The sequence below is a fragment of the Mixophyes fleayi genome, chromosome 6, assembly GCF_038048845.1.
Source record: "Mixophyes fleayi isolate aMixFle1 chromosome 6, aMixFle1.hap1, whole genome shotgun sequence".
Taxonomy (NCBI): Eukaryota; Metazoa; Chordata; class Amphibia; order Anura; family Limnodynastidae; genus Mixophyes; species Mixophyes fleayi.
In genome coordinates this window covers 196995823-197009883 of record NC_134407.1, presented here as the reverse complement: position 1 = coordinate 197009883, position 14061 = coordinate 196995823, and the positions used below count along the sequence as shown (strand labels likewise).

The 14061-nt window shown below is 40.4% G+C and overlaps 1 protein-coding gene across 1 annotated transcript in view; it reads right to left on the bottom strand.

Annotated features, from left to right (window-relative positions):
* Window positions 1–14061, bottom strand: part of EPN3 (epsin 3) — a 44890-nt gene that overhangs the window by 24267 nt on the left and 6562 nt on the right. The window contains exons 2-3 of the mRNA XM_075177916.1: window positions 676–1287; window positions 471–586 (exon numbers count right to left, since the gene is read on the bottom strand). Of these exons, the coding sequence (XP_075034017.1) occupies window positions 471–586; window positions 676–1186 (627 nt within the window). The 5' untranslated portion in view covers window positions 1187–1287. The remainder of the gene's footprint in view (window positions 1–470; window positions 587–675; window positions 1288–14061) is intronic.

Here is a 14061-nt window from a genome sequence, read left to right as displayed (position 1 = left end):
GTTTTGTCCAGGAGACTGAAATAAGAAGTTTCTCAAGTTAAGATCCTTAATGAATCAGGCCCATGGTCTCTGCCACCTCGGGGAAAGTTGTGCATTTCTAGGTCCATGTAATAACGTAATATAAAAGCTTCAGGCACAAGGCTACACATGTAATAAAAATGGTAGTGATGTCCCCTGTCAAAGTCTAAAGTAAGCACTATATTAGTTGTTTGAATGTCAAGAGGAGGCGCACAGCTGGTTGGCACTGGATGGACCATCAAGACGCATTGGTGCAAAGCCAAGGTTATCCATTGTGTTTTGGGTGCTCTTCACAAAATGACCAGCATTGCATTCCCTTATGGAATGTCGGAATGTTAAACTATACTTTCTTTTAAATAGTATATTAATAGGTATTTTTAATGCAGAACTTCTCGGTGTGTCTAAAATTGTTAGTGCAAAATAAATAATAGGTTTGAAGGACCAGTTTGTACCTTCTCAGCTTCTTCTCTGCTCATAGCCAAAGCAAGTTGTAGCTGTAGCTCTTCCTCTCCAGTACTCTGGGGTCTTACTTGTTCTAGTTCTGGGGAAAGACTCGAGTCGACGGAAGCTGAAAAAAAACAAAAACATTCCAGCATTAAATATGTTGCAATAATATTATTGTATGTCACATGATTTATTACCTCCACTACTAATTACCTTCATTGTAGCGAAGCCTATGGCTGCTATCAATGGCGGAGGTTACTTGAGACATCCTTCGTCTCGTGGTGTTAGCTTGAGCTCTCTCCTGCTTTACCCGCTCCTCGTCTTTTAGTAGGGAGACAATCTGTTTAGCTTTCTCCCGAACATTAATGCCCTGGTCTTTTCCATCACGGTCCAAGAACTGGAAATCTTTCAGAGTCTGCACAGTGATGAGGTTCTCATGACAATCAGTCAGAACGTGGTTGGATCCATTCTTGATCAAATAATCCAAAAGAGTCAGACCTTTGTACACATGGCGCCAGTTCTTGCCACTGTCATTTAGTCTTCTCCAAACCATCACCATTACCTCGGGGTAAGCTTCCGCATTGTAAGTCATTTGAGAGATTTCAGCCATCAGGGAAGTGGATGGACCCCATGGATCATTTGACGTAGCCTCTCGTACCTTGACTTCGGCCTCGGAATAGTTGTGGACAATATTCTTCACTTGACGGCGTATAGATGTTGCCATGATGGAGCTTGCAGGTGCTTTACAGGAAGTTCTGTAAAGTTTGATCAGCCAATCAAAAAAGGCTGTTTATGTGTATGCTTTCTGCTAATACGTTCAGATATCTGTTAAAAAAAACAAACAAACAAACATAAGAAAAACCTAAACTAATTATTATTCTCCTTTATAGTGCATATCAATGGGTCTGCAGCTCCGTACAGAGAGCATAAAACAAAGCACTATATAGAATTACAGGACAATACACAAAACGGCCACGAATAGCCATACAAAGCAACAAGATGCAAGGCGGTGTGTAACAACTCACTATAACTAGTAGTAGGAAGCAGGAGAGGTGGGGAACTAAATAGGAGGCCAATCAGTGCAAGGTGAATCTGAGCCTGGCATCAGTCTCACCGATTGAGGTAAGAAGACAAAGGAGTTGTGGAGACCACGGGCAGATAGGCCAAGGTGCAAAACATAGCTGGTTTACAGAATGTGTCTCAATGCGAATGGTGTGAAGGGTTTACATTTGGAGAGGGCCATCCACTGTGTCAAAAACCACAGTAAGGTTAATGAGGATAAGCAGGGAACAGTGGCATTGGACTGGTGAGTTTGGCCAGGAGGTTTCTGTGGAGTGCAGGGGGCGGAAGCCAGATTCGAGAGGATTGAGGAGGGAGTGGTAGCTGGTGAGCTGCTCTAGTATTTTTAAAGTAAAGGGCCGGAGAGATGGGGTGGTAGTTAGACATTTAGGTGGAGTCAAGATTGGAGGGGAGGTCTAAGGAGTGGTAGCGGGGGAGCCAGGCTGCAAAGTTATCAAGAAATGTAACCCCCTATTGCCTTAATATGACCCCTATCTAAACTCATTGACAGGCCCCAGTGAGGCCACATGGCCCGAGCACTGAACAAACAGTTCTCTCCAACTTGGCCACACACAAGGTTCTTGTCTTGAGTGACAGGATCTCGGTCTCTTTGGCCAGCTTAACTCTTGCCTTTTATGGCTGATTGTCATTTAGCTCCACTCACTTTAGCATGTTTAAAGAATGTATATTTAATATCACGGACCTGAGGAAGGGAAATCTATTCTTGAAAGCTTGTTTTGAAAAATGAACCGAGAGTCCAAATATATGTCACCAAATATTCTCCTTCTTATGGTTATTGTAATTTATTTGCATAGCGCCACCAGATTGTTCACAGCAGTCAGTGCTCCATTGGAGGTTATAGTGTAACTGCCCTGATACACACACACTAGTGAGTCAGAGGCCAATTTACTTACCACTATGTTTTTTTGTACTGTGGGAGGAAACTGGAGGAACCCACGCAAAGTCGAACAAATGTCCTGAGAAACATTAGTATCACTTATCCATCCATTAAGTAAAACAGTACACAATTTTGTACACTATTACAAATGATCTTATCTGTGAGGAGTTTGTATGTTCTCCCCGTGTTTGCATGGGTTTCCTCCAGGTGCTCCGGTTTCCTCCCACAAAAACATACTAGTAGGTTAATTGGCTGCTATCAAATTGACCCTAGTCTGTGTGTGTGTGTGTGTGTGTGTGTGTGTTAGGGTATTTAGAATGTAAGCCCCAATGGGCCAGGGACTAATGTGAGTGAGTTTTCTGTACAGCGCTGCGGAATTAGTGGCGCTATATAAATAAATGGTGATGATGATGATGATGATGATGATGATGAAGTGGTCTAGTTGTATCTACATTTTAAAAATAAATAAATAAAATGAATGGGGTGTGGGCACCATATGGATCACCATAGGCAGCATGATGTCCAGTAATGTCCCAGGTCTGGCGTTCATTTACAAAGAGCCATAAAACTTTTTTAGAGCTGCACCTTTATGCCTTTATGCCTTCTTAGCGGACATATAAAGCCTGATTTTTCAATGGGCAACTGAATCCTACTGGGTGCACAACAAAATAATGTAATGAAAAGTTTAAAACATCTGGCACAGGTCTCCTAATTTGTTTAATCACAGTATGAGTCAAATGATTAATCATAGTACTGTATTTTTTGAAACTTTTTTTTTTTAATATAGGTATGATAAGAAATGAATAGTGTAAAACCACAGGAACACCGATAATCATTGTCTATCATTGACTTTTGCATGAGTGCATGGTTTGGCCGTAGGAAGGTCACATAAAGGGGCTGAATGCCACAGTATTTAACATAGAAGAAAGGTCCAGGTTAATTAATGCATGCTGTGGGTGTGAACCTTCGCACAAATAACAAGCTGTGCCACTTTTTATCCTCTCTCATTGCAAACGACGCCTATGTATACTAACTTGTTCGGTCAGTACTACAGTTTTGTTTATTTGTTGCTATATCTACTATACCCATTATGTAGATAACTCTCCAGAAACTGGCAGTTGATCTCACATGTAGTGGTGGTCTTGTCCCAGAAAAATAATTCTGGCAAGTGTCACCCTGGGGTTTCTAGTACAAACAGAAGTGAAAAATATTTTCTGTAAAAAAAACAAAACACACAACATCAAACTACTCTGTTGGTGATTGAGAGCTTTTGGCAGTAAAAGTAAATACCATTTGCAATGATCATAAAAATCTTCCATATTAATGCGTCTCTTAAGTGTGTCTTAATATGTGTGGTGTGTGTCTGCAATATTACCTGTTAACTCCTGCAATAAAAGATGATCAGAGTGCAATATCTTTTTAATTTCCATGTTTGCCTCCAGTCAGCCTCTTAAAGTCTCTAAGCTATTATAGCTAATTGTTCACTCAAATGTACATTTATTGTCTTTCTATACTCAAACAACATTCAGACCCTCACACCAACTAAGTGGACCATAAAGAACTACTATGCACTTTTCCCCCGTTGCAATCTGGCTGGACCTATATGCAACCTCATGTACCTCATGTATGAAACTCTTATGTTCCTATAAAAGTTGCAAGCAGGGCCCATTTACCTGTTGCCTCTTTGTCTGTTTATTAATACCCCATTTTTTTACATTTTTTTTCCTCCTAAAAGCACTACCTAGTATGCAGGAGTTATATAAATAGATTTGAATCAAGAAATATCTGTAATCTGATCAAAGACCGAATTCCTAATAAGCCATTTTCAGGGAGTGGATGCTCTGTCCTGAGCCACAGATATCACAATATGTTATTGATCCTGCCCGTATTGTGGCCACTACTTTTAACACTTAAGAATTCAAAATTCCCCTTGCAAAAAACTTTTCTTGTCCTTGAGACCATCATTCTAAGTTCTTTGTTCATCCTGATGTAAAGAAAATGCTGCAATTGATCTTCAGAGCTTATTGGCGACATAAGATAAAGAAAGATTTTATGTCGGCCTGAATGTGACCAAAATAAAGTTCCTCAACTAGCTTCTGCAGACCATGCTCCCATATATTGTAGACTTGGTTAACAATATTCCACCCTCCAAAGGTTTCACATTTATCTTGGTACCGTTGTATAATTTTTCTAAGATGTGTAACTTCGTCCCTGTCAAGTGTTTACTATCTGCTCCTCTTGCAAAGTTCTTTAAATCTTTCACCTGCATGTTCTCCCGTTCACGTTTTATATGCCCAATTAGTGCAGTATGTTTCCCAGTCTTGGAGGGCATTCTCTAAGCCATTAAATCTTTAAAATAGATTTCTATTTATGAGATGCTAAAGCCCTATCTTTGGACTTATGTTTCTGAACAAGATGACTGTGTATATTTGCTTCTTCGGGCAGAATTTGCGCACAATAACCATGCTAATGAGAGTTGTTATAAAGCTCAAATTTTAATAGACTTTTGGGGGGGTATTCAATTGTTGCTTTTAACGCGCTAAAACAAAAAAAAACGAGCGCTCTAAAAATATTAGTGTTAATACGGTAATTACTCGCTAAATTTCATCTCGCAGCTCCTCTGCGAGATGAAATTCAGCGAGTAAACTACCGTATTAACGCTATTTACGCGCATATTACCGTATAAACTATAATATTTTTCGAGCGCTCGTTTTTTTTTGTTTTCGCGTTTTAAAAGCAACAATTGAATACCCCCCTTGGACTCATCCTAAATTTTATCCCCAATTTCCTCCTCTTCTGGATTACATGCTCTAAAGAGCACCACCACCACCTCCAATCTCCAACACATGCGGAAGTAAATTCATGATGTTTCCCTCAAGGGCTCTGTTTCATGACAGTAAAACTTGAAGTTCTTGGGCCTGATTCATTAAGGATCTTAACTTAAGAAACTTCTTATTTCAGTCTCCTGGACAAAACCATGTTACAATGCAAAGGGTGCAAATTAGTATTCTGTTTTGCACATAAGTTAAATACTGACTGTTTTTTCATGTAGCACACAAATATCAACTTTAAATTTCAGTGTACAAATAAGCTATCAAGTATTTGTGTGCTACATGAAAAAACAGTCAGTATTTAACTTATGTGCAAAACAGAAAACTAGTTTGCACCCCTTGCATTGTAACATGGTTTTGTCCAGGAGACTTAAATAAGAAGTTTGTTAAGTTAAGATCCTTAATGAATCAGGCCCCGCTTTCTTAAACTTGCCTCTTGTTTTATTGGACCATACAATAAATTAGAATGTTTTAACCCTCTTTTTTTTAGCTTATGTTACTATCAAGCCTACGTCTTTCATGTCCACCTTCTCACAATTGTAGATATATATTTATATGAATGTTGGTTCGCAAATTGCTGTTAGCATTGACATACTGAGTAATGCGGGGCCTCTATATACCCTTTTTACATGGGAAAAAAGTTTCAATAGATCTCCCTTTGATAACTAGAATTGAAATGCACTATATAATCACTGAAATGCATTGGGTCTATTTATACCCTTTGTCTGTAATGACCTTAAAAGAAACTCATTTGAGAGATTTATAATTGAAATAATCTATGACCCCTGGTGCTTCAGATCATGCAAATACATGTTGTAAAAGACAAAGTATAATGTTGTTAATGGCAGAGTTACATTTCCACTATACTTCTGTAGGTAGCCGACCAGTCCTTCCAACCATCCGTCCTTGCTTCATTTGTTCCATCACCTTCCTGTTAAAGCCTATCGATCCTAGTAAAAGATTTATCTTTACCCAGAGGGTCTAGACCTGCAATACTCATAGGGGGGTATTCAATTGTGTCTTTTAACGCGCTAAAACCAAAAAAAACGAGCGCTCTAAAAATATTACCGTTAATACGGTAATTACTCGCTAAATTTCATCTCGCAGCTCCCTGAGCAGCGAGCTGAAATTCAGCCCGCTGGCAGCGAGTAAGTACCGTATTAACTGTTTACGCGCGCAAAATTACCGTATAATATGAAGTTTTTTTCGAGCGCTCGTTTTTTGGGGTTTTAGCGCGTTAAAAGAAACAATTGAATACCCCCCTAATTATGAAGGCTGCTAGTGAAATAGCAAACGGCACAAAGGAAAGGAAACCTTATGGCATACGATGAATCCTAATAATTTGTTCTTTTTTGTCAAACTTGCCTGTAATGCAGCATAATATACGGCAGAATTCCAATCTATGTAAAGTAATCGGACGCTTCGGAACACTGGAACTTGTGTAAACCTGAAACTGGATGAATCATTTAGATCAACGCAAATACCTGAGAATTTCATTACTGATATTAGCTTCTCTACTATTGCATATCCTCTATTATATTATTTGAAAAGAGCAAAACATACGCTCTCCTCTTTGTATTAGAGTACTTACACTTTGAATCGGTGAGAAATAAGGCAATATAATTAGACCTCACTCTTCCTTCGGAATATCGCTTTTAAGTGCAACTACAGATACGCACATCTCTTGCATTTATTTAGATCAGTGATGGGCAGCCTGATACACCTTGGGGTCTGCATAGTGTGGCCCTCTAGCCTTCAAAAGGGCCACACATTACCCTTAATATCAGTGATACGTTTAATCAAAGAAAGAGATATCTATCTGTAATAAAATATCAGCAGGCATTGTAAACAACTGCTACAAGCTATTAAAGCAGGAATGAGTTGGGGGCTGCAGGTGATGGATTGGAGGGTAAGATTTCTTATCTCTTTCTTACCGGAATGTAGGGACTGCAACAGTACCCCTTGGTGGCCTGGGGCCCTTTAACACTTTAACCAATTAACCTACTCGTATGTTTTTGTAGTGTGGGAGGAAACCCACGCAAACACGGGGAGAACATACAAACTCCACACAGATAAGCCACCGTGCTTATCCTGTAAAAGCAAAACACTTCTAAGAGCTTATACATTCTAGTAGTCTGAGTGACTACTACATTAATTCATTGTACTATGATGCGGTATCAGATTTGTGTACAGAACAGTTTTTTTTACTCTGTGTGGTTAACAGGAATGATATAATCATAATTTTTAAAAAAAAAAAAAAATTCTCTGTAAAAACTGATATGTTTTTATTTTATGAGAATAACTGTTATAGATCCCATTTGATCCTATAAGATTATTTTTAATATTTTTTTATTCTACTCTTTTTTTTATATTCCTTATTATTTTTTATACTTTATACCTTGCACACCTACATCTAGATATACAGGGTTCTGTTTTTTATGATACACGCTACTAATTAGGAGGTGTGCTAACTAGCGATACCTGCTGTTCATGGCATATCTCTAATTGGCTTTTTTATACATTTTCTTTGCATGATGAACCTCAAACAGATATACCCCTCCTTATGATAATTATTTGAAATATTACTATCTATGGTTTCATATGCTGCAGGTCTTAGCAGCTTCTGTACGTCAGCTCACTAACACAGACAACTAACAATAGGACAGTTACATATTCTTAAAAAGATGAATGAACCGGATAGATATATCTATACTTGTCCTTTGTAACCTATTGTGTATTAGTAGTACCGTTATACAGGGACCTATATGGCACAAGCTGTTTAGTATCCAGGAGATTAACATTAGTTTAATAATAGCAAGGGGCTTCATGAGGGAACATGCATAAGAGGGGGTTCTAGAGTTCCATTGCTGCTAAAAGATTGGAAAACTAACAATGCAAACAAAATCTAAATAATAAACCAAAGATCTCCATCTGTATTTATTTACAGCTAAGAAAGAGAGTGAGCTTCATGTGAAATGTATCCTCTGTGAGTTAGGTCACCTGTAAGTTTATCATTACAATTGTAATGCAAATGAACAAGTTATTGGATATAAAATGTTGCAATGTGTTTCCCATCCTGATTTGTAAACACACACATACAGCCGGTAATTAATGACGTACACATTGAAATCTCCAGATCTGCGAGCTTCTATTTATATAGACTGTAAAATACTGAATTGTTAATTGCACGGACATGATGATTTGTCCCAAGGGATTTAAATATCACTCTGGAAGTGAGGTGAATATACCTCTGATGAAATTGTGAACCGGAAGGAACACGTGGGGGGGGACAAAGGAAATTTTGTATTTTATCCCTGTCTCAATCCCCATCCTCCTGCCTTATAAAACTGGCACAAAGATCAGTGGACACATGACCTAGTTCATCATCATCATCGGCACTTTATATAGCGCCACTAATTCCGCAGCGCTGTACAGAGAACTCACTCACATCAGTCCCTGCCCCATTGGAGGTTACAGTTTAAATTCCCTAACATACACACACAGACACAGACAGAGAGAGAGTAAGGTAAATTTGATAGCAGCCAATTAACCTACTAGTATGTTTTTGTAGTGTGGGAGAAAACCAGAGCAACCGGAGGAAACCCACGCAAACACGGAAAAAACATACAAACTCCACACAGATAAGGCCATGGTCGGGAATTAAACTCATATGACCCCAGTATTATTTGCTGTAACCACTAAGCCACCTGCTGCCCATGGTGACTTAGTGGTTAGCTCCTTAGTTAATTGCATCTGCAGATACATCTCATGGACGCGTATAATTTGCAAGTCTCAAAAGTCTGCATAAAGATACGTGCTTCTGATGGCAGATAAAAAGCAATAAAATAATAATGATAAAAAGAAAAAACTATTCCCGTCCTAAAATAAGTAACTATCATCAGTGGTATTGGCAGGTCTGGTTAATGAGCCCGGGGTCCTTCTGCAAGGGGCATCCCATGCTGCTAACAGGTGAAGGGGGCTGTCATAATGTGAAACTGGCCTCAGAAATATTCTTTTGCTTATAATCCTTCCCACCCTCCTCTATTTCTATAAGAAGCCATTATGTTTGTCTGACTCTTGTTAACTGTTCTTTTAATAAACTGAATATTTTAATTGATGTCTCTGCCTGTCGTCCCTCTGTGCAAACCACTTCATATAACGAAGAAGATTTCACATTTGCAAGAAAACAAGGACTACCGATGAGTGAACGATCCTGCAGTCATCAACCGACTTATAGATTGCAGCCAACTCTGACACATGGAATGGTTACTGCTTTAGGCTCAGGGCCGGATTAACCATAGGGCTAACTGGGCTATAGCCCAGGGGCCTCGGGCATCCAGGGGCCCTTTTAAGTGCTCAACAGCAGTATTGATCGGTCGGAGGCGGGGGCGCCACTGGGGCGGGGGCCCTCACGGGGGGATGGAAGCCCCCTTAGCCCAGGGGCCTCCATTCCCTTAATCCGGCCCTGTTTAGGCTGCCTGAAATTTACAACCTGTATTAGCAGTGGACGGGAGCCTTAGTCACTGGGAATCACAAACCGTTTACAAAACTAAAACATGAATTTGCACCTGCTTTAGGAATGTTAGAATTAGAACAGAAAGGGGGTTGAACACTATATTTTGCAGCAAGTTGTCTCCTTAGCAGCTGCCGGCGTATGTAGGCGCACCTGCTTTTTGGAGGTGTATTCGTGCAAAACATTTTACATGGCATTTGTGGAATTGTAGTTTCATTTTCATTATTTTTTTTTCTAAAATGTTTCTCATTGCAACCTCTCATGTCTTAAACAACTCTGGAGGTTAAGACTCGTTCATGTGTCACCTTTGTACATTATAAAGTTGTTGTTTTTTCCCTGCAATTGGTATTTTTTGCTTTCTTAGAATTCTTTTGCTTGGTGTAAAAGGTATCCCATATGGCCAACGCCCAATCTCCACCTCCTCTGATGTAAGTATCAAGTTATTGTGCAAGGGTAAAAATATCTGTGACTACCCACTAAACTGCGTATATACCCCAAAGTGTGCATGGTCCACCCCTTGATGCTCTCTTGAACAGATTTCTGTAACATGAAGCTTGGTGTTTGCATGTGGGTGCAGTACGGGTACATTGGCCAGCATTCCACCCAGTTGGGTTATTTTGCATACCAGCATATCTGTGTACTAAGCATGGGCAGCACGGTGGCATAGTGGTTAGCACTTCTGCCTCACAGCAGTGGGGTCATGAGTTCAATTCCCGACCATGGCCTTATCTGTGAGGAGTTTGTATGTTCTCCCCGTGTTTGCGTGGGTTTCCTCCGGGTGCTCCAGTTTCCTCCCACACTCCAAAAACATACTGGTAGGTCAATTGGCTGCTATCAAAATTGACCCTAGTCTATCTGTGTGTCTGTGTTAAAGAATTTAGACTGTAAGCCCCAATGGGGCAGGGACTGATGTGAGTTCTCTGTACAGCGCTGCGGAATTAATGGCGCTACATAAATAAATGGTGATGATGATGATGATGATGTGCTAACCTGTACAAATTGCTGCAATAGCACAACGATAGGAATGTTTACAGCTTTGTAAGTAATCTTAGGGAGCGCAAAAGTAATATTAATGATGTTTAGTAGAACCAAGAAAAAATTCCAGGTTAATGGGAATGAATATGGAAATGAATATTAATCATGACATTGACATAGTGCAAACCAAAGTGCATTGTGTGCCTCTGACTTTCATTCTGCCTCCTATGAGTTAGGGTTCCTTGAACCACTGCCACCTCTGGCAATCCTCCTTTTTGCCTACCAAGTACTTCTATTCCCACCCTCACTGGCTCGCTCATCATAGGGAATGCTAGCGGCGATCACTGAGCTGTCGTCGTTCTCCTCCTGAATGGGTGACAGTAAGTGACCAGGAGAGATTCACAGATCATGATACATGGGTGCAATTGGCCACTAAAACAAATGTATAAGTCATTGTCCCTGATATGCCGTGTGAGATGAGGTACTCGTGGATGAAATACCCTAGAGTTAATCTACCCATTAGCGTGCTGCAGGGGCGGATCTAGATAATTGGTGTACCGAGGGCGATTTAGGGGGGGGCGATTTAGGTCCCGCCCCCTTTCTGCCTTCTGATGCTGCCGGCGGCTGCACACTATGTGCAGGTCCGTTCTGCAGTGACAGTGTGCTGCCCGAATGCTCTGATTGTGTTTAAAACACAATCAGAGCAGCCGAGCAGCACACTGTCACTGCAGAACGGACCTGCACATAGTGTGCAGCCGTCGGCAGTAAGCCCCTGCTAGAGTGGGTGATCGCCCCGATCGCCCCCCCGGATCCGCCACTGGCGTGCTGCCTACATTAAGCTATGTTGAATGTATCAGTGATATCACACCATCTACATAAATCTGTTGCACAATGCTTCACTGTCAGCAGTCCACACTGAAATAGCAAATAGTTCTAGGTTAGATGTTAATAACCTATGACTTGCCAAACCACTTAGGGTGGTTAAAATGACCCCCTTTATGTAAAGTTATTGTGGATTATCAACTAATACTAGTTAGTAATAATAAATTGTAATATTATTATTTTGTACAAATGCTGGTTTCCATATTTGCTTTTGTTTTTTGACAATATACTTTTTTATAGACAAAAGTATAGAGTTCAAACCAACTACTTTATTCTCCAAAAACTGAATAATTGTTGGCGACCTTTAGAGTGTATTTTACTTAGCTTCGAGTTCCTAACAAGTTTTCAAACTTCTACCAGACTCTGTAACTTATTTTCCACTAGGCTCTAGCAGCCAATCAGAGTTCACTGGCGGACGGGAAACTGAAAGCCATGAAGCAATTAAACAGGCCAATAGCATTCAACTTCCTCTGATGTCATAGTTCAACGGGAGAGACAAAATGGATCTGCTATGAGCCAATATGCTGGTAGCATTTCCATGACCTTACAGGAGCACTTGCCCAGTAACCAAATGCTTCTGTTGGGTCAACAATAGCAGCCAGCAGATAATTTAGAAGAAAATTCCAGGGGTGTCCAGCAGATAATGGGGGAGTTGGCACACATTTTGATTGATTTTTTTTAGCTAGTTGGTCCAGGAACCCTAACGGGCCACAATTTAATGGAACTGTACTGAAACTCCTCTCTGCTGTGAATACAACATACTCTTTTCCAATATTTTCTTATTGCCTGATGTATTGTGTAATATCTCCAGCGATCTGACATTATCACCTCATAATGCTTTCCTCTGCTTTTGTTGCCAGTAAATATCAATAATCCAACTCATGTTGTCTTGAAATTGTACACCTAAGTTTATGGTATACTTTGTTGGGAAACAGTGTGTTCTGTTAAAGGAGCATTAAACTATTGTGAAGAATTGTGTTAAGGAGAATGTGAGTTGAGGTGTGTAAGGAACTTTTGTCTGCATCAAAGGGCTTCGACCTTTTCGGAAGAGGTCATGGAGTAAACTGTATTGTACAAGAAATATTACTAAAATGTCCCAAGACTCTATGATATCAGGGGTAGAACTATAGTGGGTACATGCAGGGCAGCGGCTATGGGGCCCCGGGGATGAAGGGGCCCGGCAATAGAAGGAGCAGAGAGGAGGCCTTTTGGGATGGTACATTCTCTGGAGAGGTTCTATGGAGAGCAGAGAGAGGGCCCCATGAGGCGGGAATGGCACTGGCAGACCCCTACCCAGATTTTGCTATACAGGATAAAGCACCCCTATTGCAAAATGCAAGGATATTAGCAGCCCCAATTAAGGGTTTAGGTTGCCCGAGGCTAATATGTTTATAGCACCCATTCGTCTTCCACAACTGGCTAATACGTGGTATGTAAATATGAACTGATTAATTTAAAAATCTGGCTTCCTTCACCCCAATCCCCCACCCCAATGTTTATGTTCACATGTTTCTGAAACCTTGTTCCACTTGGCTTTTTAAAAGGATCACTGCAATCTTTGTCACTCATTTCATTTTCATTAAAACCAGTGCGGTATAGTGGAACAGAGGCGGGAACGAGTGCTACTGAGGGTGAAGGCGTGAAGAGGAGGGGGCTGTCATGCCTCGGCCTGTCCCTGCCCTTTGGTCTCCTACTCATATACCCTCAAGCACCCTTCCAAGGATGGTTCCTTGTCCTCAGACTTACAGTGGGAATATGTCAAGATTTCAAACCTTACTACATTTCTGCTTTGGAGAACAACTATTCTCTATTGTAAATTAATCCCAGTTTACACCTCTTAGTGTCACAATTTTGCACCCCCAAAAATGTTGTACCCCCCAAAAGTCTTGCGCCCTAGGCTGGAGCCTAGTCAGCCTACTGGATAACCAGGCCCTGGGTAATAGAACTTACTACATAGCTGGGTTGTTGTTTTTTTCAACCCAGGTGTAACTTCTATTATACTTACATTTTTTTTACTTATATTTCACAGTAGGGCTCTGTACAACTGTTTGCTTAATTCTGAATAAGTAGAAGCAGAAGCTCTCTTGCCTGACACTGGATGTAAACTAGCCAGTGCCACACTGATGCACTCCCTATCACGAGACCGAATAACCGGAAAAGGATGTCATTTTCACTGTACACTCTCTACCGTGTATAGTAACATGCTTTTCTCTCTATTTCCCTAACGGGTACATACGAAGATGAACGCAAAATTATTTTCACACAGTGAAAGAAAAACAATTACAAAGAAAATAAAGTGGTGTTATATTTTTCTAGAACTCTTTAAAATTCTTCTCTAGAACTCTTTAAAACTCTTTTCTAGAACTCTTTAAACACTTCAAAGCTGACGATTTTTTATCCCTTCATGATCACATTCTGCATTGCGTCATTTCAAGTGGTTC